This window comes from Crocodylus siamensis, chromosome 7 (genome assembly GCF_052110815.1).
Source record: "Crocodylus siamensis isolate JL-2025a chromosome 7, ASM5211081v1, whole genome shotgun sequence".
Taxonomy (NCBI): Eukaryota; Metazoa; Chordata; order Crocodylia; family Crocodylidae; genus Crocodylus; species Crocodylus siamensis.
This window is the reverse complement of record NC_143401.1, coordinates 13,486,596-13,513,371: the sequence shown is the minus strand read 5'-3', so window position 1 is coordinate 13,513,371 and position 26,776 is coordinate 13,486,596. Positions and strand designations below refer to the sequence as shown.

At 49.2% G+C, this 26,776-nt stretch overlaps 2 protein-coding genes across 4 annotated transcripts in view; one reads left to right on the top strand and one right to left on the bottom strand.

Annotated features, from left to right (window-relative positions):
* Positions 1-26,776, bottom strand: part of ZCCHC17 (zinc finger CCHC-type containing 17) — a 94,319-nt gene that overhangs the window by 35,828 nt on the left and 31,715 nt on the right. The gene's annotated exons all lie outside the window — the stretch shown is intronic.
* On the top strand, positions 10,490-25,379 carry FABP3 (fatty acid binding protein 3). 2 transcript variants are annotated; one of them, XR_016443563.1, is made up of 5 exons: positions 10,490-10,783; positions 14,927-15,099; positions 21,604-21,736; positions 24,464-24,565; positions 25,089-25,379. XR_016443563.1 is itself a non-coding variant. In XM_090058014.1 (4 exons), exons 1-4 carry the CDS (start codon positions 10,711-10,713, stop codon positions 25,140-25,142), a joined length of 402 nt encoding a protein of 133 aa, XP_089914140.1. In that variant the 5' UTR covers positions 10,531-10,710; the 3' UTR covers positions 25,143-25,379. The 2 variants fall into 2 exon arrangements, 1 of the variants encoding a protein (XP_089914140.1); XM_090058014.1 differs by lacking the exon at positions 21,604-21,736 and having other exon boundaries at positions 10,531-10,783.

The window sequence follows — 26,776 nt, the reverse complement described above, 5'->3', positions numbered from 1 at the left end:
TCCCCCCCCCCCCGCCCCCATAAATAGCCTCTATCCTTATGGCTAGGGTACTTTCAAAGGCAGGGGGAGATGTGGGTTGAATCCCTTCAGGACTGAGGAAATGTAACCCTTCTCACATCCCTGGTGAGTGCTCTAATTGCCAAGTTGTTGGATAAAAAGGGAGGGGGAATGGCAGCAGCCACCACTAATATATTGTAAAAGAAGAATGTCCCTGGACAGTTTTTGAAAGAAAGGGCACAGGGCTTACCTTCAGGAGGGCGCTCAGGCCCGCGGAGCCTGCATAGAGAGGAGACTACCTGTGGAGCTCCTAAAAGTCCTAAGCCTTGGAGAGGGTGGGGTTTAAAACACAGCCTTTCTTCAGTGATTCCCTGCTAAGCAGCTTTGGAAGTTCCCCCTTAGTGTGTTGTTTCCTGTGTGTCCCATTTTGAGGTGTCTTACTCCCCTTGTCCACCTAACACGGGTATGGATTCCAGCTGTGGAGCCAGGCACTGAAAAGTTTAGGTGCATCATTTCTTACATCTCATCTGGGGTCTGGGCCTAAGTGACCAGGCCAAGGTTTCAGAAGGCAACTGTGGCTGAGCCAGGCTGTGCTTTCACCACTGACCACAGACCAGTCAAACACCCTCTTGGGTGAGATTCTCATCACCTTTCCAGGGACATAGACCCAAGTAACTCCAAAGCCAACATAGCTGCTCTTGCTTTCCCAAGCATCTGGGAGATAAGAGCCCTGCTTTCTGGACCTTGCTTATCCGAGGAGGGCATCACAACACCCGAGGTCTTTGGCAACCTTGACAGAAGCAGCTGGAAGTCCTGAGCTTCCCCTTCCTGAGGGTAACAGCTGAGCCAAAGCTTTTCACCTATGAAAAAGAATGGTTTTTATAGAGCAACAACTAGCACCAGCAACAGGGCACAGCCTCTAGAGCTCACATAGCGGATCTGGATCTCTAGAAGCAACACAGGAGTAAGCTGAACTGGAGTCAGGAGTAAGAAAACAGGTCTGCAGGGAGAATCCAGAGGCTGAAATGCAGGAGCAAACTGAAGCAGGGTCAGAAACCAGGGAAGTCAGAGATATTGCTGGGACAGGAGCTGCTCAGAGACTGAAGACCAGTGTGTTGTACAACAAGGCTCAAGTGCTGAAGGAGTTCCTTAAATGCAGTTCTAGAGCCAAACAGAGGGAAGCAGTCTGGGGGTGAGCTGGCCTTGATCAGTAGTAACCGGGTCAGCACACTTAGCATGGGCTGCAGGGCAGGAGCCTGCCTGAGCCTTACAGAGCAGACCAAGGCTAGTTTTATACTCCTATATCCCCTGCTGCACTTACTTGCTTTGGTAAATCATGTCTAAGAGTGCCTTTCACCAACTCCATCTGGTGAGAAGGCTGCAACCATTTTTTTTTTCAGACTCTGATCTGGCTACCATCATTCGTGCTTTTGTAACCTCAAGGCCAGACTACTGCAGTGTGCTGTACATAGGGCTGCTCTTGAAAACTGCCAGGCAGCTGCTGGTGCAGAACGCAGTAGTCTGACTCCTGACGGGGTGGGTTGCCAGGAACACATAATTCCAGTGCTCCAGAGTCTGTACTGGCTGCCAATAACTTTCTGGCTGCAGTTCAAGGTGATGGTTTTGATCTATAAGGCCCTAAATTGGTCTGGACTCTATGTACTAAAGGGACTGCTTTCTCCATTACACCCTGTTATGATTCCTGATGGCAGCTGAGAGCAACTTTCTACAAGTACCACCAGTACGTCGAATCCGCTTGGTGAAAACTCATGCAAGGTCATTCTCCACAGCTGCTCCTCAGCTCTCGAACTGCCTCCTCAGGGCTTGCCAAGCCTGGATGTCTTTTTGGAAATGCTGCGAGACCTTCCTATTTGAGCAGGCATCACCAAACGAAACCAGGTTGAGGTGTTGCTTATGGGGTCTCTGTTATATCTTGATGTTCTTTTTCCCTTTTAAGTTGTTTTGGTTTTCTTATCACCCTCCTGTTTTTAATTGAATCTGTTTTTTCTATTGTAGGCTGTCCTGAGCCTTCAACTGGAAGGGCCCAGACCATTTAGTGCCTGATGGGTCAAAACCAGCACCCTGAACTGCACCCAGAAAGCTAATGGGAGCCAGTACAGATTCTAGAGAGACTGAAAATGAGAAAAGGGCATAGAGCCCAGGACCCCCGAGTCCTTTGCCTAAATGCTGTAGGCATATATGGTAAATCACATCAATAACTACAGTGCTGCATTCCAGCAGCGTTGGGGAAAACCTTTAATCAGCACTGGGGGCAAAAAGCAGGCTTCTTCCCATGGGGCAGGTATGAATGCTTGGACTGCATTGCTTAGAAAGCCTTGGAGTGGCAATTTTTATCAGTGCTTCATGCAGGACAGGCTTCTTAGAAGATGTGACCCAGAACCCATTACTTGAAGGAGCCTGCCTGTGTGCCTTGGGAACAGGGGCCAAAACCCAGGCTCCTTCCCTTACAGATCAGGGCTGAGCCCACTTTCTCAGGCTATAATGGGAGAATACCTCTTTCTTACTTGCCTTTTGGTCCCAGGAGTGTTTCCCTCTTAGCTGCTCAGTGGGCCAGGTTCAAGAGGACATGGGTGGAATATGCTCACAGCTATGCCTGCTCCACAGCAAGGGGGTTAGGGCTTTCTGCTGCGACATTGGAGGTCAAAACTTCTAAAAATGAGAGGAGGGCCTAGAGCCCAGGTCCTTTGCCTAAATGCTGTAACCACAAAGCTATTTATGTAGGATTTTTATGCCACTGCCCACATAAGTGTCTAGCTGCTGAGGTCAGGAGTCCTGCTAAGATGTGTGTAGCTTATGTGTTTGGGGGAAATAGGATTGTGAGCAGGTAAAGGCTTCTTAGATCCACTTAAAATTCTGTGATTGAATAGCTATAGAGCCATATACCTCTTGGACAACTAAGGATCCATGTGTGGAGGCATCTATGCAAAAGTGCTGCCCATGACACCAGGAATGGGAAATCTCTGTGCCCCTGCACTTTCAAAAGTATGTGAGCTGAGCACCAGCTGCCCACTGAAAATATAGAAGAACTACGTGTCTATACAGGTAGAGTAAACCGTCTCCCTGACCCTGCTTATGCACGTCACGATATTTCATAGACATCAGGGCTGGAAGGGACCTCAGGAGATCATCGAGTCCAGCCCCCTGCCCAAAGGACAGGAAGTCAGCTGGGGTCATAGGATCCCAGCAAGATAAGCATCCAATTTACTCTTGAAGGTGTTCAGTGTAGGTGCTTGAACCACCTCTGATGGCAGGCTGTTCCAGACCTTGGGGGCTTGGACAGTAAAGAAATTCTTCCTTATGTCCAGCCTGAAATGGTCTTGCAGGAGTTTGTGACCGATCGACCTCATCATCCCTCGGGGCGCTCTGGTGAACAAACGTTCCCCCAGATCCTGGTGGTCACCCCGATAAACTTATAGGTGGCCATCAGATCACCCCTGAGCCTGCGCTTTTCCAGGCTAAAGAGTCCCATGGCTCTCAGCCTGTCGTCGTAAGATCTGTTTTCCTGACCTCTGATCATGCGCGTGGCTCTCCTCTGGACTCTCTCAAGTTTCTCCACATCCTTTTTGAATTCTGAAGCCCAAAACTGGACGCAGTACTCCAGCTGCGGCCTCACCAAGGCCGAGTACAAGGGGAGAATGACGTCCCGGGATTTGCTCGAGAAGCATCTATGGATGCACGCCAGCGTTTTGGTCACTTTACTAGCCACAGCATCGCATTGCAGGCTCATGTTCATCTTGTGGTCAATGATGACCCCCAAGTCTTTTTCTTCTGTAGTGCTAACCAACGTAGCACTGCCGAGCCTATAAGGGTGCTGCAGGTTTTTCCTCCCAAGGTGGAGAACCTTGCATTTTTCGGTGTTAAACACCATGAGGTTCTCGTCCGCCCATTTGCTGAGCTTGTCCAGGTCAGCCTGGATCACCCGCCTATCTTCTGGCGTGGATGCTTTGCCCCAAAGTTTGGCATCATCGGCGAACTCGGCCAGTCCACTCCTGACTCCAATGTCCACATCATTAATGAAGATGTTGAACAGTATGGGTCCAAGGACAGGGCCTTGAGGGACCCCACTGGTCACAGGGCACCATGATGAGTGACTGCCATCAATCACAACCCTCTGGGTCTGACCACGGAGCCAATTTCCCAGCCAGTGGATCGTGGTGGAGCCAAGGCCACAACTGGCCAGTTTGGCCAAGAGGTGATCATGGGATACCAGATCAAAAGCTTTTTTGAAGTCAAGATATATGACATCAATCTCTTCTCCCTCGTCCAGGTGATAGGTCACCTGGTTGTAGAAGGAAATGAGATTGGTCAAACAAGACCTACCCTCAACAAACCCATGCTGGCTATCCCTTAGGATGTTAGCCTGGGTGAGTCCATCAAGGATGGCCTCCTTAATAAACTTTTCTAAGATCTTCCCCAGGATAGAAGTCAGGCTAATGGGCCTGTAGTTAGCCGGATCCACTCTCCTCCCTTTCTTGAAGATCGGCACCACATTGGCCTTCTTCCAGTCTTCGGGCACTACACCAGAGCGCCAGGAGTTTTCAAAGATCCGTGCCAGGGGCTGGGCTATGACGGTCGCCAGCTCCTTGAGTACCCTGGGGTGCAGATTGTCGGGGCCGACTGACTTGAAGGTATCCAGCTTCTCAAGGTGTTCCTTCACAAGGTCAGCATTTATGGAGGGTAGGGGATCCCCATCACCCGGATCTCCCTGTCCCATAGCAGGCATGGGCGTCCCATGGGACTGATGAAAGACTGACGCAAAGTACCTATTTAATAGGTTGGCTTTTTCCTGGGCGTCAGTTGCCAGTTGCCCCATCTGGTTTAGCAGGGGTCCAACATTGCCCTTGCTTTTCCTCTGGCTCCCCACATATCTGAAAAAGGACTTTTTATTGTCCTTGATGCTTGAAGCTAGTTGAAGTTCAGTTGCAGCCTTGGCTTTCCTGGTTTGCTCCCTGCAGGACCGGACCAGTGCAGAATAATCCTCCTTGGAGGTGAATCCCGTTCTCCATCCTTTGTAGGCTTTCCTTTTTAGCCGTAGGAGGTCCGCTAGGTCCCTGGAGAGCCAGGAGGGCTGCTGTGCCTTCTTGCTGCCTTTCCTCCGTGTTGGAATAGATTTAGCTTGTGCACTGAGGATCGCTTCCTTGAGAAGCAACCGCTCTTCTTGAACTCCCATCTCCCTGGGGTCATGGTCCCTGAGGGCCTGACTGACAAGCCTCTTGAGCTTGTCAAAGTCGGCTTTTCTGAAGTCAAGGACTTCTGTGTTGCTGACTGACTTGCCAGCTTTACGGCGGATGGTGAAGGTGATCAGCTCGTGGTCGCTGTCACCCAGCTTCCCATCGATCACTAGGTCGCCGATTAGGTCGTCCCCCATAGCCAGTACCAGGTCGAGCAGCACTTTGCCTCTTGTCAGCCCATAGACTTCTTGAGTCAGGTAGAGGTCATCCATGCACGAGAGAAAGCTTTGCGACCACTCGGATTTTGCTGAGTGATCTTCCCACGAGATGTCCGGGTAACTGAAGTCACCCATGACAACCAAGGTCCTGCAGCAAGCGGCCTCAGTCAGTTCCGGATGAACTCCTGGTCAAGCTCGGGACTTTGAGTGGGAGGTCTGTAGTAGACTCCCACCGTTGTGTCCCCTGTGCCGTATTCCCCACGAATTTTTACCCAGAGGGTCTCTAGCTGTCCATGCCGGTCGCCAACATCAGCTTGCAGGGACACGTAGCTTTCCTTCACATAGAGAGCTACACCCCCGCCCCTTTTGTCAACACGATCCCTCCTGTACAGGGTATAGCCCTCTATCCCCGTGGTCCAGTCATGGGTGGAGTCCCACCAGGTCTCCCTTATCCCAATGACATCACAATTCTTTGCACTGAGCAGGAGGACAAGCTCCTCCTGCTTGTTGCCCAGGCTCCTGGCATTAGTGTACAGGCAGGCAAGTGTGCCCTTGGGGGCTCTTGCCTTGCCCACAGATTGTGCCAGGGCTGGGGCAAGGGTGGGCTCCCTTAAGTGCCTTGGCCTGCTGGCTTTACAAGGGTTGCTCTGCGGGCCAGCAGTGGCAGTAGTCCCCCCATCCCCCAGCGGGCTTAGTTTAAAGCCCGGTGGAGCAGGTCAGCCAGCCTGGTTGAGAAGAGCCTCCTCCCCAGGGGAGAGAGGTGGAGGCCATCTCTTCCCAGCAGCTCGCTGCCTCTCTCGCCAAAGAGCGGGCTGTGGTCATGGAAGCCAAAGCCTTCCCGGTGACACCAGCGCCACAGTCTTTGGTTCACTACGTGGATCCTCTTCTCCCTCCTCAGCCCATAGCCCGAGACTGGGAGGATCGACGAAAACACCACCTGAGCTCCCAGACCCCTAAGCCCCGCAATATTGCTAATAGCCATGCATTTGATCTAGCTGATTTAGCTCTAAGTGACTTGCCCAGTCATGCAGAAAGTATGTCAGAGCAAGGTAGTGAATTGGGCACTCCCAACACTAGACCAGGCTTCATATGGCCTGATTATGATTCTTTGCTTGGCCTCTGCAGCAAGGAGGCATTTTGTTTCAAGGTGAAAACTAAGTGGATTGTAACTAGAAAAGGTGAAGTAGAGACAATGCTAAAGTTATCAGTTAGCTAGAAATGCAACGGCAGGGACGGGTTATTTGCAAATATTAGCTGCAAATTGCTAGTATTTTTCAGGCCTCTTTCCAACTTGCTCTTTGTGAGCACCTGAGAGGAAATGTTTGGTGGCAGGGATCTGATAGCGTTAGCACACTCTAAGTGAACATTTGGAGCACGTTCACAGAAAGCGGTCCGTTTGAACTTAGAAACAGGAGTATTTACACAGGAAACTTCTCACAGCCACCTCCCTCCAATCATGGAACAGAAACACCTCAGGCCATCTCATACAATCAAGGCTAAGCTAAGCTGTTCTAATTTCAGATGTCATGTACTAACAAGCTGCTTACAATTGAGTTATGGTGCAACAGGTATTCACAGAATTTGCTAACAAAGGTTGGCTGGTAAATAATTTCCCAGTAGAAAAATCACAAGCTATAGATGACCACCCTGGGGAAAAAAGGAGGAATTCATTTTAAAATTTGTCTGGCCTAGGGAAGGTATGGTCTAACTGACTGAGCATCAGCTGGGAACTTAGGCAGTTCTGAGTTCTGGTCCAGGTTCTACTGCTGGGTTAAAATTTGTACTGCGGTAGCACTGAGACCCTCGGGTCACAAACCAGGACCCTATGGTGCTAGACTTTGTACAGACACAGAACAAAAAATCAGTCCTTTCCCCAGAGCACTTACAGCAAATCTTCAAATGATAGAAAATTAGGGTTGGAAGGGACCTCAGGAGGTCATCTAGTCCAACTCCCTGCTTAGGACCACCCCCAACTATATCATCCTGGCTAAGGCTTTGCCTAACCAATCTCGGACTGTGTGACCTTGGGCACGTTTCTTTGCCCTTCTGCCTAAGCGTACCGATCTTTCAAATAGAAATGATAACGCTCACCAATGTCCCTCCCATCGGTGCCACAAGGATTCATTAGTTACCATCTGTGCAATGTTTTGAACATCAAAAGCACTATAAAAATGCCAAGTATTGTTTAAGGGTTTTGGAGAAAGAAGCACTAGAAATCCAGGCAATGTTTGTTTAAGATGCCCTACAAAGCATTTAAAAAAATTATCCTTTGCAGTCTTCAGGTGTGGAGATGAATGAGGCTCTCAGAGCAAGGCATATGGGGTGAAATGCAGTTCTCAGGGAAGCCAAGAGGAGTTTTGCTGTTGACATTAATCTTGGCTTCTACCCAATGAATCTGAAAGTGTCCTTAGTCAGTAGAGTTTGTGGTCACCAGGGCAGAATGAAAATTAGATATCAGCTATGTACCACTGCCATGTATACCATGCATGAAAGGTGCCCAGGCTGGTAGTGGGATTATGGTGGTAGCAGTGGGACTCTTATCTATTTTCCTCTATATAAGTGCTTGGTGTTAAGTGCTTGCTGCTAAGATCTTCTGGACTTGCTGCATTGGGTTGCATGTGCTCCTTATGTCTTGCATGAAACAGGCATATTCTGTTTAATGCACAGGGCCCCTGTGTGTTTTGTATAAAGCACCTGCGGTATAAGCGTGTGGTGGCATCCACTAATATCTCCGCTGGTAATAAGAAGCACTGCTCTCTATCCATCCAGGGTAGTGGAACGACACTCACTCAGAGCTACATGCCAGCCTACTTTGGAGCTCTGCCATTTCAGAGGAATGGGAGAAGGACTGGATTGAATGCGAAGCCCTCATTTTTCTATTTCACAGGTAGAAACAAGAGGCTTGACTGACCTGAAATGTGATCGACATTATCCTAGCAGCAGATCAGCCCAGAGACTCTCCGTCAGCATCAGTTTGCAGCTGTTCCAGTGGAGCGTGGGGACAGATCAGGCCTGGAATGGGATGTGAATTAAAACCTTAATCCCAAAACAAGTATCTTCAGTAATAAGGATGGCCCCAGTGGACCCACCTCAAGTCATGGCATTCCAGCCCAGCCCAGCCGTGCTTACACCAGGCTGGCAGCAGGTGCACAAGGCTCTCCAGATAGCTTTCACAAGTAATGCATAGCCTGGTGCAGAGCGGAGCCAGCATTTCCTTGCTTGCTACTGCTATGACTTCGCTGCAGAAACAAGCTATGTTCTGTCTTGTTGGTGCTGCCATTGACTCACCACCTGGCCTTGAGTACACTATGTCTTTGCTGCATGCCTCAGTTTGCCCAGTTGTCAGGATGAGGGTATACCACTGAGGCACATGGAAGCAAAGCACCATATAAGCACTAAGTATTAGCACTGGCATTACAACAGTGATCTAGGGGCAACATCCTGATTTATGAGTTATATTCAAGCTGGTACTACATCTCTCTAGGAATCACTCCTCTATATATCCCTTGACCTAAGGGTGAAGAACCTCTCTGTGCAGGCTGTAATCATTGATGAATGCCTTGGCACAATCGGGCTGTTGTGCTGTGTGTATGCTGCACCACTGGTGGGTGACCTTGCTAATAGCTTGGTCAGGATGGGGATGTGAATCCTCTTAGGCTCCTCTGTACAGGCCAGTTCTGGCATAGCTTCCCTGATGGGCCTGTCAGACTGGTTTCACTGGGAAGGGAAAATCCCTGAGGAGGAGGGAGGTGGAATCCATTATTTCAGGAGGGTGAAGGACATGCACTTTCTCATTAGGAGGGCTTGATGGTTAAGGTGGAAAAACTGACCCCCTGAGGTTTGAAGCGTTGCAAAGGAATGCAGCCTGCCAAGGCCCCCGGTTTGGGACAATCAGACTGTGAGCGAGATAGTCACACAACTGGGCATTTTCTTGTCTCGTATTGTTTTTCCTCCTGTTCAGATTAAACAATATTCTGGTCCAGGCTGTGTGGAGTTACTGTACCCACCACTGGTCACAGGCCTCTGAAGAGAACGTCTGCTGCAACTTGTACGTGTGCAGAGGGGACTGGAGAGTCTTATACTGGAGCCTGGGATAAGAGTGGGATTTCATGCCAGGGTGGTGCCAGCATGAGCCCAAGACATGAGGAGATGCACCAAACAGGGGGCTGGAAACCAAACAAGGGGCTGGAGGAGCAGCTGGCCCTGGATGAGGACACCAGCTCACTACTGAATGCTGCACTGAGACTCTGGGGTGGAAGATGCTAAAGAAGGACCACGCAGATTCACAGATGTTTAAGGTTGGAAGGGACCTGGTGAGATCATTGGGTCCACCCTCCTGCTCAGGGCAGGAAAGACTAAAAATATAGAATTTGCTCCTGCCATCCTCTCCCCAGAGATAAGAAGCAGGTGTGTCCAAGGGCAAAGTTCAGCCGCAGAAATAACAATAATGAAATGAATTTATATCAGATTTGCTGAAGTCTGCTGGAACTGATGGAAACTCATTTGATTCTAACTAGCCCAGGTGGGTTGTCCATTAAACACCAGCCCAGCAGTTGGCCTGAGCTCTGTTCCTGGTTTTGCCACTGACCGTGGCCAAGACCATGCTCCAATCTATGCCTCAAGTTTCCCCACTATGAATTGGGAACCATTACACCAACTTGTCTGTAGCAGAGTACCTTCCTATCTTGCCCATTATTCTGTGAGCTCTTTGGCGCAGGAACCAGGTCTGTGTCTCAGTATGTCTTTCCACAGGACTACAGTGGGCCCCTGATCTCAGCTGGCAATAATGCACATCGCAGCAGTACAAGTAGTAACAGCTCACAGACAGACTTTCTGTCACATTTTAAAAGAAAGAAGTCTGAAGGCGATGGGAACAAAGCCAAATGGCCTGATGCCTGACCTGCATCCCTGCAGTTCTGTGAATGGGAAATGTTAATTCAAGCATGAGATTTTATTAGAGACTGGAGGAGGTTTGATGAGCTGTGCAGAGTGGTGCATGCAGGACACAGCCGGCTGGAGGATGCAGATGATTTGCTTGTAACAAGAGCCAGGAACAGGCAGCTCCTCTGCCTTGTCAAGACAATCTATAACCAGGAGAGTTTGCATTAAACTGCCCTCTGCCAGTCCAGCAGTGTTCCAGTTTTCTCCACCAGGCCAAGGGAAGTATTTCTGGAGCTTGCCTCTCTCCTTCCAGTCATGTGATTAGAACAGTTATTTAAAGAGGCAGAATACAGCTGGAATAGAGAGCAGTCTGTCTCTCCTCCCAGCACAGTACTGTAGCTAGCACATTCACAGGGATCAGCATGGTTGAAGCTTTTGCAGGCACCTGGAAACTGGTGGAGAGCGTTAATTTTGATGAATACATGAAAGCAATTGGTGAGTGATCAAATGCTTAAAAGGGACTGAGGGGTGGGACCCAGGTGGTATCGTGCATGAGTCTTTATCGTAAAAGTGAATGATGGTTGGTGGCTTATTCTTTTCTCTGGATATACAGGCAGAGCTGTGGGCTGGCCAAGGATAAAAAGCAGATACCTCAGCAGAGAGCTAAGGCAGCAAAATCTTTGTGTTAAGAGCTCAGCCACAGGAACACTCCCATTTCATCCACTACAGGCAGGGAAATGTCCCTTCTGCATGATGTGTAGCATGTGGTTTTAATTTAATGGGGATATTTTAGGTGATGTTTAAAACAATGTGATCTCTTTTCTCTATTTTACACTGAAATTTCAGAGCCTCGGAAGATGGTTTCTGCTCAGCCACGTTTCAGAAATAGAAAGGATGGGCTCAGCAGTTGCTTTGTAGGGAAACCAGGTCATTTTTTCTAATGGGGAAAATGCCGTTTTTAGAGCTAAACAAACAACAGCCAGGATGTCATGATGGATTTAAAATGCACAAGCTCATGTCTGCCGCAGCCCCTCTAACCTTGATGTGTGTGGCATGGAGGTAGCAGGGTTAATCTTCCTATTGCCTGATTTCTCTCCCAGCAGCTTGGTATTTAAGGAGGTTGTTCTGCACGTTTCACAGCTGGATTGGAGTGGTAGGGGGGAAATGGCCACACAGCAAAGTCAGGGATTTGGACTAAAGCCAAGGCCAGCACTGATATTACTAGGATCAGAGACAGAAAGAAAAGTCTGCCTTGCTCAGCATCTGTCTGTAGATAGGCAACCAAGACATGGCTGCTAGCAGGGATCCTGTCTCAGTGAAACTATCTAGGAGAGGTCAGGTTATCAGCCACACCCAAGCATTGCCCTCTGTGTGAAGGTGAGGGGTGTGGATGACCCTTGCATCCAATGCAAGATGCCTCCTGGTCTTTGCCTGGTCGCTCTGCAGTTAGAGGTCCACTTCTCTTATTTGCTCTCTGTGCTGGTTACTCGGCGCCATACAGCATCTGCAGATAGATGCCGGTATATGGCTGGACCTATGCTAAAAACCATCCATGCTTTAGTAAGTGCAGCAGCACCTGAAGGGTGCCAGTGGGCAGAGTCCAGTTATACCCGTGCAGTTTTGGCATATTTGCAAGGATGGAATTGAGAGCAGAGCCAGCCCTACCCCAGGCTCTGCACCAAAGGAAAGCGTTTGTGTTATTGCACTGGAGAGCCTGGCCACCCTCTGCAAATGAAACCCTGAAGGGCTGAGTTGGGGGAGCACTGGACAGATACCCATCTGGAACTGCAGGCAGTTGCTAGTGCCGGTAAAGCATCCAAGAGGAGCTGTTGGACTCCCCTGCCCCGGCCAGCTTGCTTGGCTGTGAGAGACTGCACTGAATAAAAGATGATTAGCTGATGCTCCAGCCCTCTCGCAATCTGATGGAGATGTGCCACCTAAAATGGCTGCTCTCTCCTAGTGAACTCACTACCCCTGCAGCCAGCTCCCAGGCACTTGCCATCAAATGAGAAGGGCAGGGACATTTTTTCCCAATTGGGGTATAGGGGGAATGGGACCCTGAAATGAAGACCTTGTATGGAGAGAACCGTTTTGGACAAGGCTTCTCCCAGAGGGAGGCCCTCTAGTTCCACCCAGATTGTTCAAGGCTAGATTTGCCCCGGATTCTGTTGGAGAGTGATATTCTGCTTCTCAAGGGATGTCTGGCTTTGGACTCTACTGGATGACGTCAGACAACATTGGCCAAGGTTTTCCAAAAGGAATTAGTTACAGATGTGCTGAAGTAGAGATCCTGAAAGGGGTTAGAGTCTCAGATGTGGGGCCCCAGGGCCCTTCTGTGCATCTCCAATTGGGCTTCCAAAATCAGGAATCATTTCTTGGCAAGGTTTTCCCTGTTCTCCACTTAGGATATAGCCTCACACCCCACACAGATGAGCCCTAAGGAGGGCTCGGCTCCTAGCCGGGCTTGCGGATGACACAGTGCTGTGCCTCCAAGCTTCAGTGTCCAGAAAGAAGAAAAACCAGTTCTGTGCTGTTACGGGTTAATTATTGGGCCAATTAGTGTCTCCCTGGGGTCCATGAGTTAGTGAGCTGCTGGTATGTTGCGTATTTGCTTCTCATAAGCTTGAAACAATGGCGTCACATCAGCAGTTCCACAGCATTTTCCACTGAGTCTCAGTTTTTATGTTAGGCTTCAGGCTTGGTGCCTCAGTCCTGCAGCGTTTTCCTGCCTGCCTGCTGAGCATCATGGACTGCAGCCAGTTGCTCTAAAAATGGATCTTTCATGTGCTTGAGAAGAGCAGCGATGCTGTGCGCCCCGTGCACAGATCCCAGAATACGGGGCAAAGGTCTACTCCACGGTGCCTTGGCAGTCCTGTTAAAAATGGCAGAGGGCAGGTGGGGCCACAGAAAGCAGGATCTGGGAGTGTGCAAGCAGGGTGTAGAGAGAGAACTCAGCAGGGCCGCACCCATTTAGCAAAGCACTGAAACACGTAGAAATTTAAGTACCTTTTCAAGTCCCTGACTGTACCAGATCCTGGCTTTGTGGGCACGTCCCATTGCTTTTTAGTTATGCAAACCAAAACATTGTGTGTAGCACATCTTCGACATGCATGCAATACTAGGCCTGTGTGGGGATTGTATGGCATGATATGTTGGCAGTGGAGTTTGCTTATCAACCAAAGCTGTCTTTCTCTTTCCTTCTCCCTCTCAGTAGCTGCTGTAGGGTTCCTCTTCATTTCCACCTCTGTACCCACTGGCACCCATGGCTACCCCTGAGGAAATGTGTCCCTGTAAGCTTGTCAGATTTCTTTCCCAGCTATATAGGTTGTCCAAAAATGATAGCACGAAATACCCTTACCTCTCCTGAACTATCACGATTGCAAACACTACTCCAACCCTACTACAACATGCCTCCTTCATCTGACCTGGTCCATGGCAACTGCTCGTTTCTCTAGGCAGACCTGTGATCTTAAATCTAGTTCTGTATATATCTAATTGCAGGAAATGGGGGGTGGGGGGGTCTGTGCCCCTACTTCACACAGAAGGTCAGATCTTAGCTGGGCTAACCTGAATGGGACTTTGCTGCTTTATCTCAGCTAAAGAGTCTGCGGGCTACTACTTTGCTCACTTGTGTATTTAGGATTTTAAAATATTTGTAGTCAAGCTATTCAGGGAATGCATTGATATTGATACTTTTCAGAGATCTGTTCCTCTCTGGACTCTGTTAACTGCTTGGTTGCTATGATTTGTTGTCAGTCGGCCAAGTTCAGCTCACAATTACCCAGGAAGAACTCCCAGCAAGGGCAAATCCTCATAAAACTGCAACAAGAGCAGTTGCTCATTGCAACTGAGAGCTCAACTGATATAAAATGAAGACAAGAAGCAACAGTGCTGTAATCGATGGAGAAATTATACAGTGCTAGCTTAACAGTGATAGAAAACGATCTATTAGTTCAGCCAGTCCATGCATGGAAGATTTGAAAGCACCCTGCCATAAATCTAATTAGATTGTGGAGGGCAGGATTATAAACCATTTTATGAGTTAGAAATGAACCTGTACAAGTTTGTCCATACTAGCCACTGTGGAGGACTTACCCATGTGGAAGACCAAGAATAGGAGACTACCGGTAATCTAGGCACTGCTTTGTTATGCTGCAGTGCTGTTACACGGACAGGGTGAATGCCGCTTGCCTCTTGCGTCACATGAGAAGTTAAAGGCAGTGAGAGGGCCTAGTCCTGGTCTTGCTCCTGCAGGTGCAGAATAGCAGATGAGAAGTGGCAGACATGAGTGAGGGGGTGATTGGGACTTATAGTTCTTGCTGAAATCACTGGTACCTGCTCCTCAGTCAGTGAATGGTTAAATTGGCAACACCAGGAAGAATGGGAGAAGCAGTGACGGCCAAGTGAGGCGTCAAGCGCAGCAGCGAAAGCCTGACATAAAGACACCGTTAATGACTTTGCCTAAAGACAGCTCCCATCAGTCAAATGGGAAGAGTGGTTTGGGGCCAGATCCTCTGTGGGTGTAAACTGATGTGGCTCCACATTTATGTCAGGATCCACTTGTTAGCCTTGTGGCGGTCTCCAAACCTTCTGCACATAGCTCCTGCTGAGTGGATCATGGTCCTCTTTGTCCCACAGGTGTGGGTTTTGCTATGAGGCAGATGGCAAACCTGACCAAGCCAACCACTATCATTGAGCTGGATGGCGACAAGATCATCTTGAAGACCCAGAGCACCTTCAAGAGCACAGAGATCACATTCAAACTGGGGGAGGAATTTGATGAAACAACTGCAGATGACAGGCTGGTCAAGGTAGGTCACTGGGAAGAACTATAAGGGAGGACTTGCAAGTGATGTCTGAGCCCTTGGCACGTTGCCACCTTCTCCTGCCTTCTTGTCAGCACCTGACCATCATATCAATTTTTTCTGTTTGTCTAGCTTGGGAGCTTTTTGGCTTGGGCAACGTGTCTTTGCCATGTTCTGCCAAGCCCCGAGGAAAGTTATGCAGTGTTTTCTAATAATGGCACCTCAACCATGAAATCTGGGCCTGGACTTTGTGCCTGCAGCTGATTGCCAGTGGGTGGGCTGGCACCCAGCCAGCACTAGTCAGAGGGTTTTGAAGCTGCTCAGCAGGGGGAGAAAGGGTGGGTTAGAGGTTTCCGACCTGTATAGGATGAGCCAAGGCGATCCAAGTATCATCAGGAAAGAGACTGTAATCTGTTTTGCCCTTTCTATGCTCCACTTCAGCTTCCCTAAAAATGCCTATTGGAAAGTTCAGTGCAAAGCAGGCTGGAGTGCTGCGATGACCCAGATGTTAGGAAGCAACTAATTAAAACTGAACCTCCAGCCTCAGCAGAGGGCTGAGTGGGAGGACCTCTTTATCTCTAGGAGATCCACTTCATCCATTGCTGGGTACCTGCTCAATCATTCTTGCTAGAGAGGACTTAACCCTCAGGCTCATAGAAAGTATTATTCCTTAAAAGAACAACCATAATATATGCAAGAATGTGCTATGGTGAATACTGTTCAGAGGAATGGCTATGCCTGGTTCCCCTACAGGGTCTTCACTCTACCCCATCTCCCACACATGCCCATTGAACAGCATGCTGTGCCATCCCCTATCAGATTTTCTAATGGACATGTGATGCACTGGGCTTTTGTCCTGCCCTCTCCCATCACCTTCTAATAATCCTTCCCCTCTGTGTGAAAATGGCTGATGTATCTCCATCCTGAAGCCTGATGCTCAAGCCTTACCTCATGCAAGCATCCCCAGCCCCTGAGAGAAGCTTGAGTTGATTTTGAGTTGCAGGATCATACCCTTCAAGGGCCAACTCTGAGATGAAGCCGTCTCATTCTTGGCTTCCAGGCCTGCCAGGCAGGTTGTGCAAGTGAGAAATATATACGACCAACCCCAGCTCTTACTTTGCTCTGAACGGTGACCTTGTCAGGGGAAAAAAAATACCAGGAGGTTGCAGTTGTGTTTTCACTGCTTTACAACACACAAGGAAAGTCTTGAGAGGGGTGCTTTAAACATTGTTCTTGCATTAGTTTTTTACATCATAAATTTGGTTTTCCAGACACTTTACCCACAGAGGTGCTATGGAGAATGAGTGGGATTAGCTGGTACCAAGGGAGCAAAGCTTGGTCAGTGGAGAAGGGAAGGGAGGTTTCGTTGGGCAGCATTGTTTGGTAACCCCTACTTAACTCAAACAGGAGAGCATCTCTCTTTGCGTGCGATACAAACCTGTCCATCACCATCAACCTGAATGTTCCTGCTCCAGATCGCTCATCTTCCAAAAAGCAATTTAACAAAAATCATGGAAAGCATGTCAGCTTTTTCCAAATTAAAAAAATCAGCAGGAACAAGGTTTTTTGTGGGGGGAAACACCCTCCTTTTTGAGCCTCTGTTATAGGGCTCAAAAAACCCCTCTCCCCTCCATGCCCACATATTTCCACCCTCTTCAAGTCACCAGTAGCAAGAGGGTTCCCTGCACTAGCGGTATAAAGAGATGTGGCTCTACAGAGCAGGCAGGCAGCACGCATCTGAGACCAGGGCCTCTCTCTGTCCCATCCCCCATCCCTCCCCTCCTGCCATCCTATCAATTAAGTGCGCTACGCTTCAGAGGCATAAACACCAGACAGTTTGTGTCCTTTCATTTAACAGAGGAAACATGGTCAAGGTTGTTGCAGTACAAAAATTAACAGTGGCCTGCCTAAGGGCTTATCAAACCACTGGGGCTCATAGTGAATTGAGCTTCCACACAGGCATGTTTAGGGTTTAAATGGCTTTGTCTCTGGTCAGCATGGTTTTTGGCCCTGAAAGGGACCATGCAACCTCTGGGAGGGGTGATTAAGTGTGTTTGTGAAAAAAGTCTGACCCCTACTACTTCCATTATCTTGGGGTACAGGCAGAAATGGGGCATAGACCCTATGCTGACTAGAGACTGCAGAACTTAGCATGGCTGCATTTATCCTTTAACTTTCTTTTATCACTCACTGGACATGAAGGAGCTTCATTTCTTCTTGGGTTCTGGGCAACTAGGACCAAGTTTTGATGCCATGGGCCAGGGGACAGCAATCTAGGCCCTGCAGACCAGATCTAGCCCTCAAAGAGATGTCGTCTGGCCCACAAAGTCTGTACCACTCTACAGCAGCCACCGCTTTGATTGTTTGGCAAACACTGGCCCAGAGCACAAACCTGACTAGTTACACCGCTGTTGGTGATGCTCCATGGCATGCAGCAGCCAGGCAGTTCCTGCCCCAATGTGCAGGGCTCCAGCTTCAGCTCGTGGCTGCCTTCTACCCACTCAGCCACCCAGTGTGATGAGCACCTACCTGCAGACAGCTGAGTGGGTGAAAGTCAGTCTCGCTGGGAAGGTGTGTGCTGGCCAGGGCCAGGGCAGTGTCTTGGGTGGGCGCAGGTAGGAGTGGTGCAGGCTGTCCTGGGCAGGAGCAGGTGGAGCTCTACTGCAGGTGGAGCACCACAGGGACAGCTGTGGGTAAGATGCAACCAGTTGGTGGGCTGGATCTGGCCCGTGGGCTGTATTTTGCCCACCCCTGCTCTAGCAGCTACTTCCTTGCTAGGATGACTATTGATCCCCGTATCAGGGGGCTTTTCCCAAGGCCACATAACAATCCAGGAGCAAAGAACAGAAACTGGATGCCCTGGGAACATCTGCACGTGCAGTTAATGAGAAGCAATAAACTCCAGAGCAGTTTGAGCTGGAGTAAACTACATGTATACCTGGGACAGCAGTAATTTCAGATGGGCAGACCAGGCCTGGACTGGCAGGGAGCACGTGGGGTCAGTCCAGGTTCTGGGTAGCAGTGTCAGGTGGCAGAGGGGCTGGCTGGGGCATAAGGGTGTTGACATATAACCCTATCAGGGGGTAGCAGCAGGGACTCGGGGAAAGTCTCTTCACCAGGGCCCCCCTTGGAGTCACCAGGAACAATGGCCACAAGCTGAGGGAGGACAGGTTTAGGTTAGATATTAGGAAGAACTACTTCACAGTAAAGGTGGTCAGAGCCTGGAATAGGCTTCCCAGAGAGGTGGTGCTCTCACCTTCCCTGGAAATCTTCAAGAGGAGACTGGATAGGCACCTGGCTAGGGTCTTCTGACCCCTGCCACCCCCAGTGCTCCTTCCTGCCCATGGCAGGGGGTCGGACTAGATGATCTGTCTAGGTCCTTTCCAACTCATTGATTCTATGATGCAAGCTGTGGGGCTAGGTGGCAGGTAGGAGTCTGGCCACTGGCTGGCTAGGCTGACTGGGCACAATTTACACCTGCAACCACTGTTTACACATGTGTTTAATCACAGTAAATAACTCTGCTGTAGGATAGGACTATGACTCACAGTACTATCTTATGGCAGAGTTAATTAGTTTACTGGGACTAATACCACCACATGTATAGTGACACTTCACCATGCAGCTAACTAGTTACTCTGCAGTAAAGCACACGTGTAGATGTGTCTACAGGCATGTCTACATATCCAATTAATGCACAGCAATAAATTCCAGCACATGCTGCACTGGAGTTTGTTGCTCCTGGGCACCACATTTGAATGTGCACTACGGACTACAGCATATTAAGCTAGTGCAGAGCAGCCCCAGCTGGCAGGGGCTGGGGATCAACCTGCCAGCCTAGCACTGCTTTGACCTGGTTCAGTATGCTGCAGAGGATCTGGCTGGGGCACGAGCATACTTCAGCGCAGGCCCAGCTGGCAGGCAGGCCCTGCACTGAAGAATCATCGTGCCCCAGGCAGCCCCGTCAGCATCTATACGTGTGTTGCTGTGGAGTAAAAAATTCCTACATAGGATAGTACTTGTGTTTATAAGTACTATCCTGTGGCCCAGTTAACTTGTTTACTCTGTCCTAATAATACTGCATGTGTAGAAGCTGAGATGTTTACTGTGAAGCTAATTAGGCAACTCCACAGTAAATGTCTCATGTAGATGCATTCTCTGGGTATGAATGAAGAGAGGCTTCTGCTGGGGGCCTCACGGGACTTAACTTCTCTTTCAGAAGAGTGCATTAGAAGGTCTCAAAGTAGTTACTACCACTATTAATAACACTTAGCATTTACAGACCAAATCAGGGGGCTTCAAACCTGAGCACGTATCTTCCTCCTCATTTTGCAGATGGGTAAACTGAGTGGGGAAGAGACAGTAAAAAAAGAGGTGTAGGTCACTGACTAAGTGGAGAATGACTTCTGCCTTAATAATCCAGGACTGCACCTATGTACGCGCCACCAGGCTGGTGCTGGTGGAAAGGTATAGTTACAGCCATAGCTATAGCACCAGGTATTTCATTAAATATCTGCAACATGCCTGCTAATCAACTGACTCCAGAGAGTGGGGAGAAGTACTTGGGTCAAGCTGCCAATTGTATCTCGTGATGGCACTGGAGAGCTTTGAGAAAACAGACAGGGTGACTAGGTCTGATGGAAACTATGTTAAAACCACATTGGCTTCCTATGTGGAGCAAATACACATGAACCGCTGAGGACTACTACTTGTGACTACATGCCCTTCAAATGCCCCTCGGCAGCCAGCCAGAGGGTAAACAATAGTAAAAGGAGCACAACCAGGATGCACCAAAACCTCGCAGCCTAGCCAGGAGCACAGGGCTGCAGTGAGCTTTGCAATGCATGCAGCCTCATGCAGAGACTGATCACGTAGCTGAGCCCAGCCAGCCCGATGCTGCGTGGCTGTGAGGGCTGATGGCGAACTGCACAGGGATTGGACAGAGGATGTCAGCCGAGAATGGTGAGAAACTCTGCAAGATGGCGGGGGGGAGGCTGGGGAAGGGCTACACATCAACTCAGGCTTCAGGAACCAGTGCTGACAGGCTTGGAGAGACTGGTAAAGGAAGGCCCCAGGCCCCACAGTCTGCAGCTGCTGTAGGGTGGGCACTGGTGCCTGTAGAGTCTGCATGACTGGGACTGTTTGCAGGTAGTCAGCAGATGGTATTTAGAGAACTGGCTTCCCTAGAGGCGAGATCTGCAGTACTCCCAGAAACGGGAGATGCTCAAAGCTAGGCAAGCCAGATACCCTAGCTACAGGGAAGTACTACTCGGTTTCACCCTTTCTGGAAGGACAGGCAGCAGCAGTCAATTGGCGCTTCTGCTTGGCAGCTCTCTGCCATGTCCAGATCCTGCGAGCTATAAGCTGCTCTGTAACAGCACGCTCCATTCCACCCAGCGGCTGCTGAATTTCAGACTTGTATCTTTAAAGGACCCGTCTGCACTCTGCTCCCCGCAGGGAGAACAAGGAGATGTGTACTGAACGCAGGGAGATGTCTCCTATGAAAGGGCCTGCCAACACAGACTGGGCTCTACAAGAGGGAATTTTGCCCAGGGGGAAATAGCCACAGCTGGTGGATGGCCCAAACTGGAGGAGGAAACCGATGCAGAGAAAAAGGACTGGGAGGAGGTAGCAACATTTAGACAGAAATGGCAGCTGGAGCCACACAACATTGGCAGCTCTGTGAGAAGTTGAGATCTCTGGAATCACATGGAAAGCTGAGTGGCAACCACAGGGATGGGGCTGCTGGCAAGCAGGAGCAGAGTCCTTCAGCCTCACCTCATCCCTTGAGTCACATGTAAGAGGAAGGTGATATGGCAAATGCAAGTGGGCACAGTCCCAGGGGGAAGGTGACAGGACAGTACCAGGCTGGGCAGGGGTAGTGATGGTTACAGCCTGGGCCAAGCCAGCACTCTGGCCTCCTGGGGAGGGACTTAAGTTGTCCTCACACAAACGGGTTGCTCCAGGATTCCCTGGATAAGAGAACTGGCACGCTAACCTTACCCTTGGCACCAGCCAGCCTCTCAGTCCTCAATCAGTGCAGAATACTGTGTAAACAGCCCAGGTGAGGCAGAGGCATTTCAGGGTGGGACAGGTAGAGGGAACAACAGGACTTTCATTGAAATTACTCTGAAATCTGCTTCTGACTGTTTGATCTGAATAAGGTTGTCATGGGGGGTGGTTTCAGTCTGCTCTTGTCATGGTGAATTGGCTCATCTGAGCAAGGAGCCAGCTAGCAAACTAATAATGCTTCCTCTTATTTAGTGCCCTCTGCATTGATCGGCTTTGAGGTACCAAGAGAAACATGCAATGGGTGGTAGTAATTCAAGAGGAAGAGATGCAACCACTCCAGGGTTGTATACACGCTGACACCCCAAATTGTCAGCAGAGTCAAAAAAACTGGCCCCAACTGCTTGAGCTAAAGCGTAACTGCCATGGCACAAGGCAATACCCAGGAGATGCTAAAAAAAAAAACAAACCAAAAAAAATCTCTCTGCTTCTTTGTTTCAGCCCCAAGGGGCAGCTTTGGCTGCACCATTCCCTTTTCAGATCCCAGCCACAGCAGGCTGTCAGGGCTTTGGACTCAGCCTCTTGCCAGATACAGGGCTGTCCTCACTTACCCCGAGAGCCAGAGCATGGTGGGGTGAGTAGAAAATGGAGGGAGGGGCAGGAACAAAGTTGAGAAGAGCCCTGGGAATGGGGAAGTAGGTCTCAGCATGGGGTTTGTAGTTAGTTTTCTACATTTCTGTCTGAGTCTTGCGTTAGGGCTATATTTTATCTGTGAAGCTGTAGGGAATTTGCTTGCTCATAGCATCAGACTGAGCAGACACAGCCCAACCTTCCAAAAAACTGCTGAAGCTGCCAAACTTCTACTCAAGTTTCCAGTGACCTGGGGTGGTGTGTCCTCTGAACTCCTCATATCCCAAGTGCTCACGTAAACTGGAAAAATCTCACTCCCTCCTTCCCAGCACAGCTTCTAGGCAAGGCTTGCTCTTCTTCTTTCCATTTACATTAAAAACTCGCTCCAAGTTAGAATAAAGGAGAGAGATCTTGCAGGCACACAGGCTAGGGACAGGCATTCAAAGAGCCTGAGCCTAAATTGATTCAATCTTTGCAATGTAATCTAACCTGGCTAGGTTAAATCACTTTGTAACTGTACAGGCATCCCAGAAATGGAGGCACATGCCTGCGGTGGCTCAGGCTAGAAGCCAGGGAAAGGCACTAGAGCAGCCCTCCTTTCCCTTCTACAGTATTGAGCCGAGACACGGCATAGCAAGCCCAGAAAGGGCACTCTGATTAGGGAGGAATCCCTTCCCTGCCCCCTCCAAACCAACCCAGCAGGGAACTGATAACACCGTGTTTATCACCACTAACTCAGCATTCATCACCCAATTAAGAAAACAAGAGGGACATTACCAGCTACCTGTTGATTCTGCCTTTGTCCCATCTGCTACAGCATGGACCTAACCAGTAGGCCTATGCAAAATGGCTAGCATTGAATTCAGATTTGGCCAATTTGGGGAACAGTGATTCGAGTCACTGTCATGAATTGATTTGGCCGGATCCGATTTGGAGATTTGGCTGCTGCCAAATCAGCTGAATCTCCGAATCACACGGGTCCCACCCCCCGGCCGCCCCAGCTGCCAGTTTTTTGAAAAGAAAAAAAAAAAAGACCTACTCACTGGCTCCTTCCCGGTGGGGGGAGGGGAGGGCAATCCTGACTACCCTGCACTGCCCCCACACCATGAGCCCCCCGACCCCCTCTTGCTCCTCCCACCCCTGCATGGCTGCCCTGCCCATTCCAGCTCCTGGCTCTTAAAACAAACAAACAAAAAAAGGCCCGACTCACCAGCTGCTGCCTGGCAGGGGGCAATCCCAGCTGTCCCCTTCTGCCCCATGCTGCGTGGGGGGGCTGTACACAAGCCTCCAGAAGCCCTGAGGCTGCTGCAGGAGCTAGTGAGTCCATGGGTTTTTTTGTTTTTTTTTCTTAAAGGGCCAGAAGTGGAGCAGGGTGGCTGAGAAAGTGGTGGGGGTCGGTGCATCTTGAGGCAGAGCTCCCACAGGCAGTGGGGGGTCAGTGGGGATCACGCCCAGCAGCACCCAGTGAGTAGGGGCATTTTTTTTAAAGGGCTGGGGGGGTTGGCGCAGCCATGGGGGGGGCTGGGGGAGCAAGCAGGGGATAGGGCTTGACAGGGGTCCCCCCATTGTCCCCTGCCCCCTACTTACCAGCTCAGAGTCTGGGTCCAGCTCCCTGCTGCAGCGGGCAGGGACTGCTTGAACCATCAAAGCTCTCCAAATCAATTTGGAGAGCTTCGAATCGATCCAGACCTTTTAATTGGTCCCCTGATTTGATTCAGATTTAGAGATTCTGGCCACCGAATCCGGCCAAATCTCCTCTGAATTGAATCAACACCCAAATCTTCGCACAGCCCTACTAGCCAGCATGTGGTCTGCTAGCTAATGCTGAGAGGTGTTTATGTAAGGCAGAAGGGACAGGGAGGGGATGGTGACGGGGGAGCAGGGGGAAGCCAGGCAGATGCTAGTAGTTTCTGCTGGAGCTTCAGCCAGGGAGCAGAAGGGAGGGGCCAGCCCTGCTGTGGAGCAGAGAGCCCTGCCCAACCCAGAGACCATGCAGGGTCCTGGGGGAGTCTGGTTTAACTTAAACCGGCAGAGGGTCTGGGATAAACATTGCATAAACCGATTACACCCAAATCAGTTAAGTTTGATACTACCTTCCACCAGGTTTCTCAAACTAGTTTCAGCCATTTCAAACTGGTTTATGTGCACTGAACATCTGTTCTGTTACAGATTTAAACCAGTTTCATATCACTTAAACCAGTTTGTGTGTAATGTCTGTCCCTAGCCATAGTCTCTCCCTCCCACTCACCTTTTTTAATGTTAACTCACCAAGAACATTCAAATCAAAGGTGTACAATTACTCTTTTTCTTCCGCTTTGCACCTTCCCAACCTTTGTCATTACCTTCATCCTATTCTCCCTGCATGCACCACAAAAATTCATCCATATAGCTTCCAACATGAGGATGGGAGGGAGAATGCACTGCCCCATCCCGCCTTGCAGCAGTGAACAGCCAAGCACTGGTCAGGTCTAAAAGTCCCCACCAAACTTCAGGTAATACTTTTTGCAACGCAATTCCACGCTGCTTCTTCCCATCCCTCAAAGTACCTTCTGCTTTGCCGTTCACCCATTTGATAGACACAAGAAGTCCTGCTGAGCTGGATTCAAAGGCAAAGCTCTTGGGTAATGAAGAGAAAGGAATTAACACTATTGCAGGCTAGGAAAGGCCTATTTTACTGCCTCTGTTTAAACAAGTGGCACTCATGTGTTTTGATCTCTCTTCCTCCTTACAGTCACTGATAACACTAGATGAAGGAAAACTTGTCCATAAGCAGAAGTGGGATGGAAAAGAAACAAACCTGGTCCGAGAACTGCAGGATGGGAAGTTAATTCTGGTAAGATGGCAGAAGTATCCCTACTATCAACTAACAACTGTTCCTGCTTTTCCATTCAGCCAAGATGTTTTCAATCAATAGACAAGTGTTAAGGCTTCTTGACAGCAAGAAGTTTAACTGCCTTACCACCGGGCTCATGTGGGAGCAATTGCAGCAGAAAGGAATTGCTTTCTAACAGCGTAACTGTAGCCACACTTGGGTTTACACCACTGTAATCATTTTCAGTAAAATACCATAGCCCAACTTGCAACAGCTCCAGCAAAACTTTAAAGGTTAGACCTGGCCTAGGAAGTGTTAAAGCATCCAAGCAGCAGATTAAAGCTCTGTCCTTCAGGGCTGGGGTAGAGACTGAGGGACAGGTTCTGGGCATAAGATATCAAAGACTTGCTTGGTCCAGGGAACTGCATGTTAAACCTGACTGCAGCTGGCTGAAGCCATGTGGGGGCCAGGTCAGCTGCAAGTCTCCTGACAAGGGACTCCCCCGCAAATCCTCTCTTACCTCCTTTATTCTTTCTTCCCCCAGACTTTAACCATGGGCACCACCGTCTGCACTCGCACATATGAAAAGGCGACATAGATGCCACCTCCTGCGCTCTGCCAATTGCCTGATGCCGAATTCATCACCGAATTGCCTGTTTTCTTCCCCTTGGCATTTTGTATAAAATTTAATATGACTTTGGTGCCCACTAGATCCAGCCCTCCTCTTCTATCCTGAGCTCTGTGGTATTGGGAGGTTGGTTGTTTTGTTTTTGATTTTTTTTTAATTTTGCAAGAACCCCTGTGAAAGATAATAAACAAAAGTTATTCCAGACTAGTATCCGACTTACTCTGGTAAAGACTCATCTCTACATCAGCTTCCAGCACGAGATTCAACCACATAAACCAGTGCTGTGGGGCACTACCAATGGTCCCTGCCCCAGAAACTGTGGAGCAAGGTTTCCTGTCTGCAGGAAGACTTGGACTTCCAAAACTCAGAAGGGAAAACAGAATAGCTTAACATGGCCCTCTGGAATCTCATAAGCACCTGGATGCTACTAAAGTAGCCCTGACTCCCTAGGGGAAGATAAAGGGGTAATCACAAACTGTTACATCTATTCCCAACATGTGTGCGACTGGCCACAGATACCCATTAGAAAAAGGAAAAAAAAAAAGTCTTGGCAGACCCATATCTGGACACCGCTCCACAACACAGAACCTGATTTACTTCTGTCTCTCTTGCTTATTTTACATCTCCTAGAGTTTTATCTATTTCTGCCATGGTCCCCTTTTCAATACTTGTGTGCATAGGCAGTATATATGCTGGGGTCATGCTGCTATTAGCATCCTAACCATACTCAGCAGGTCTTCTAATGTAGAAATACAAAAGCAGAATATAATCCACAAAGACAATGTACCGCAGTCCTTCTCTCAATGAACAGATAGAGAAAATCCTTCCTGGAACTACAATTCTGCACTGCCCCAATAATAGCTTCTAAGGTCCCACATCCGTATTTTGCCAGTGTTACAGTAAGAATGGCTTTATAGGACAACTTTATGATTTTACTGTTACCAAACTCTCTGCAATGCACTGGTATGCGATGTGCAGACACCAACCACAAGTTGGGCCACGTCAGGTCTGCACAACAAGCTTTACTAGGGTAGTAGAAGTTACACTGGCAAAAGTATTCTTAAGCACAGGGCACCAGTTTTGTCAGGATGGCTTACTCCTGCCCTACCAGTAAGAGTACACTTTTGCTGGTGTAACTGTGTATACTAAGAACTTTTGCTGGCATAGGTTTTGTGGGCATAAGGCACAGTTTGTTATGCCTTTGCCAGCAAAAATCCTACAGCACACCTGGCTTTCGACTTTTCTAAAGGGACATTACAGTTATTACAACAACAATCCTGCTAGGGGGAGCAGTCAGAACAGCATATGTACTAGGCCTGGGCAAAGCACCAAGTATTTGATTCAGATTGAGCCAATTCAGAGGGACAGCGATTCGATTTGCTGCTTCAAGTCACTGTCCGGATTCGATTCAGCCAAATCGGATTCAAAGATTCAGCGCTGATTCGGAAATTCGGCCAGACTAAACAGCAGTCCACCACGCTGGACACAGCTACCTCTAGCTCGGGTGGGCAAAATGTGGCCCGGGGGCTGCATATGACCTGCCAGGACATTCTGTCTGGCCAGGGGGTCCCCTAAAAAATTTAGAAAATCATCTGGCCTGGGCC

Excerpts from the sequence above, each read along its gene's own strand:
- FABP3 (XM_090058014.1), top strand. The coding sequence starts at position 10,711 with ATGGTTGAAGCTTTTGCAGGCACCTGGAAACTGGTGGAGAGCGTTAAT. Across the intron at positions 10,784-14,926 it reads TGAATACATGAAAGCAATTG|GTGTGGGTTTTGCTATGAGG; the intron begins GTGAGTGATCAA and ends TTTGTCCCACAG. Across the intron at positions 15,100-24,463 it reads CAGATGACAGGCTGGTCAAG|TCACTGATAACACTAGATGA; the intron begins GTAGGTCACTGG and ends TCCTCCTTACAG.